A 3,658-nucleotide genomic window follows, 5' to 3' on the forward strand; every position below is an offset into this window, starting at 1 on the left:
TCAATGTATATAATTCATGTATCATGTATAAATATAAGTATAGATAAGACATTTTATGTAATAGAGATTGAGTGACTTTATATCTACATATCTTAAATGTAAATAATACACCATGAGCCCTCAAGATTTATTAAACATGAAAAAATAAAGAAATATTTAAAAGACTTGTATGTCTTAGTTTTCCATTCACCATATAGGAAGAAATGGTCACAAAAAAGCTAAGAAGGGCTTATGTTTGGAGAATACTGTAGGAATTTATTACACTAATAAGATTGTTTCAGACCAATATAGACCTTATGAAGTACTCATTGAAATTTGAAGAATAAAGTGTTGAGGTAACATTTTAATAAAACACAATTAGAATGTCTCTGATGAAGAACATTTATTTTTACTTAAGATATTCCATAACATTATTTGGCACAAGATAAATTAATACCTTTATTTTCACAGGAAAACCATCTCGTACTCTCCCCTTTTCTTCACTCATGAAATCATGCACCTGAACAATAATGTGACAGAGTTCATTCTGCTTGGTTTGACACAGGACCCTGTTAGGAAGAAAATAGTGTTTGTAATTTTTTCCTTTTTCTACTTGGGGACATTGATGGGTAACTTGCTAATTATTATCACCATCAAGACTAGTCGGGCACTTGGCAGTCCAATGTACTTCTTCCTTTTCTATTTATCCTTATCTGACACCTGCTTGTCTACTTCCATAGCCCCTAGAGTGATGGTGGATGCCCTTTCCATAAGGACCACTATTTCTTTCAGTGAGTGTATAATCCAAGTTTTTTCATGTCATTACTTTGGCTGCCTGGAGATCTTCATCCTCATCCTCATGGCCGTTGACCGCTATGTGGCCATCTGTAAGCCCCTGCACTACATGACCATCATGAGCCGCCGGGTCTGCAGTGTGTTGGTGGCTGTGGCCTGGGTGGGGTCCTGTGTGCATTCTTCAGCTCAGATTTTTCTTGCTTTGCGTTTGCCTTTCTGTGGTCCCAATGAAATTGATCACTACTTCTGTGACTTGGAACCCTTGTTGAAGCTCGCCTGTACAGACACATATATGACCAACCTCCTCCTGGTGTCCAACAGTGGGGCCATTTGTACAGTGAGTTTTGTTGTGCTCATGTTCTCCTATGTCATCATCTTGCATTCACTGAGACACCACAGTGCAGAAGGGAGGACAAAGGCCCTGTCCACCTGCATCTCCCACATCATCGTGGTCATCTTGTTCTTTGGACCTTGCGTATTTATATACACACGGCCTGCAACCACCTTCCCCATGGATAAGATGATAGCTGTGTTTTACACCATCGGAACACCTTTGCTCAACCCTCTGATTTACACACTGAGGAATGCCGAAGTGAAAAATGCAATGAGGAAGTTGTGGAGCAAGAAATTGGTCTCTGATGACAGGAGATGAATAAAGATTTGAATCCTTTCTTCACTTTTATATTGACTTAGAAGTCAATATGAAATATTACTTTCTTGTTGTGCATGTAGTTCCTTCAGAAAAATAGGCATTATGAGCTATACACTGCTTGAGAAGGAGCTGTTTTTATTTGGAGGAAGAGACACAGCAGTAGGTACTAATATTTGTGTAAGGCTCTTGTTGCTTTTCCTGCTGAGTGTCTCCATCTCTCTGGCAATGAAGTGACACTTGTGGTTCAAGCCAGTGTTTTCCTGCCCTTCCTCATGTTGACTTCTCATGTTTTCTACTAACAGTTACCAATCTGCATCCAGAGCCTGTCATTTCCCTCTTCCAAATGATTTGCCTTTCTTAGACATTGTTTTCTCATCATGTTTCATTAGGAACCTTCAATTTGTTTGTTTTTCTTGATTCAGATGAATGTACAAGATTTCATTATTTTTATTTGTGGGTCTGTGTGTGTGTGTGTGTGCTCATGCATGTAGTTGGTCTCGATTCTTGTGATAATACTCTAAATCATTACTATGTATTTACTGCTGGAATAATTACAGAACATCTCGAGAAAATACATTTTCCTGAGACAACCTTTTTTAATCTTAGGATGACTCCCATTGGAATATATATATATATATATATATATATATATATATATATATATTACAATAAAAATACTGTGTTAAGGAATTTCCAACACAATCAACAGAGAGGACTCAAGCACAGAAGGATACTGGATTCAAAGGCATGTTTCTGCAGTGGAGATGGACATTACTCTCTGTCACTATCCACCAACTATCACCTTTCACAATTGCATGATAACTAATGTTGTTTCAGCTTTCAAATTGTTTTCTCATTTGTAGTTTTACCCATACAGAAAATTAAATATGTGCATTTTTGTTTATATTGGACTTGCATTTCCATTTATATATTACTAAATTATATTAAGAGTATTAGTTTAATCAATTTTACTGTACCAGGAACTTAAGAATGTTTTGATGTAAGAAAGTTATCATCTGTTTCTCTGTATGGGAATGGAAAGCTGTGGATTCCACCATGTGGGAAACTGTGGATTCCACCATGAGCTATAGGGACATGTGTACATCAGTTTTTTTTTTTTCCTCAGATTCTGTGAATTTCAAGGTAAAATCTGTTTCAAAAGGTTCATTATTAAGCACAGAATTTACACTTTAATTCTGCTCTTGTAAAGTTTGCACAGTAATATATAAAGATTCTGATCATGGAAATATACAAGAAAACATTTCTCTTATGAACCAACTCCTGGGGGTAGCAGGCACCCTGTTTCCCACACTTAGAATGTTCTGTAGTTTCTCCTAGGAACTAGTAAGATAACTAATACATGTGCAATGTCTAGCTGCTGTGGCAATGCCCTGTATGAGGAGGCTCTGTGCTAGAGTCTATCAGCCTCCACATTGATCTTAGGCACATAATTCCTGGGAATAAAGGAGCTTGTTTGCCAGATAATTACAATGTTTCACCAAGCCCCAGTGCTCCTGGACCTGCCCACCTAATGGTCAGGTCACACAATGTATTTTCTTGAGAGCTACACAAAACTTCTAACATTGCACATTGTAACTATAGAATATAAATGCAGAATAAGTAACCTTCCTGATATAATAAACAATAATGGAGTTATGGCACTAACAACCTAATGTAAATTGGCATAAATAAATGTGGCCACTTAGATGGGCAGCCATTTTCTTCTGTCTCAGCATCTTCCCTCTGTGTCTCCTTTTTATTTCCCTTACAGTAGTAGATTCCAGTTGACAGAGTTTTAGCTGGTGTCTGCTTACTGATGTCTAAAAACTACTTTTATTTCAAGACAAGGAAAATATTAAAAAAAGGGATGTGTAGAGGTTGAAGTATAGGTACCTCTCCAGATACACTTCAGTGTGACTTCTGGACATTCATGGAATGTAGAGCTCCACATCTACTGTCATCACTGTTCCTGACAAAGGTTTAACTCTGAACCAGTCTAGGTTTTTAATAAAGATGTAAAGAAGCCTGAATGTAAAACATCACCAGTTTGCTTGATCAGAATCTGTGTCCTAATGGGTTCAAAGCCAGTCTCAACAAAAGCTATGTGCTAAGCAATTCAATGAGACCCTACATCTAAATTTTAAAAAATGCAAAATAAGCCTGGGCATGTAGCTCAGTGGTCGAGTGCCCCTGATTTCAATCCCTGGTGTATGTATATATATATATATATAT

At 37.2% G+C, this 3,658-nt stretch overlaps 1 protein-coding gene across 1 annotated transcript; it reads left to right on the forward strand.

Annotated features, from left to right (window-relative positions):
- The first annotated feature begins 493 nt into the window (after positions 1-493).
- LOC107135068 (olfactory receptor 4C16-like) lies at positions 494-1,426 on the forward strand. The gene has a single exon (XM_015477025.1). The coding sequence runs from the start codon at positions 494-496 to the stop codon at positions 1,424-1,426; it is 933 nt and encodes a 310-aa protein (XP_015332511.1).
- Positions 1,427-3,658: the final 2,232 nt, after the last annotated feature.

This window comes from Marmota marmota, unplaced genomic scaffold (assembly GCF_001458135.2).
Source record: "Marmota marmota marmota unplaced genomic scaffold, marMar, whole genome shotgun sequence".
In the NCBI taxonomy this organism is placed as follows: Eukaryota; Metazoa; Chordata; class Mammalia; order Rodentia; family Sciuridae; genus Marmota; species Marmota marmota.

Excerpts from the sequence above, each read along its gene's own strand:
- LOC107135068 (XM_015477025.1), top strand. The coding sequence starts at position 494 with ATGCACCTGAACAATAATGTGACAGAGTTCATTCTGCTTGGTTTGACA.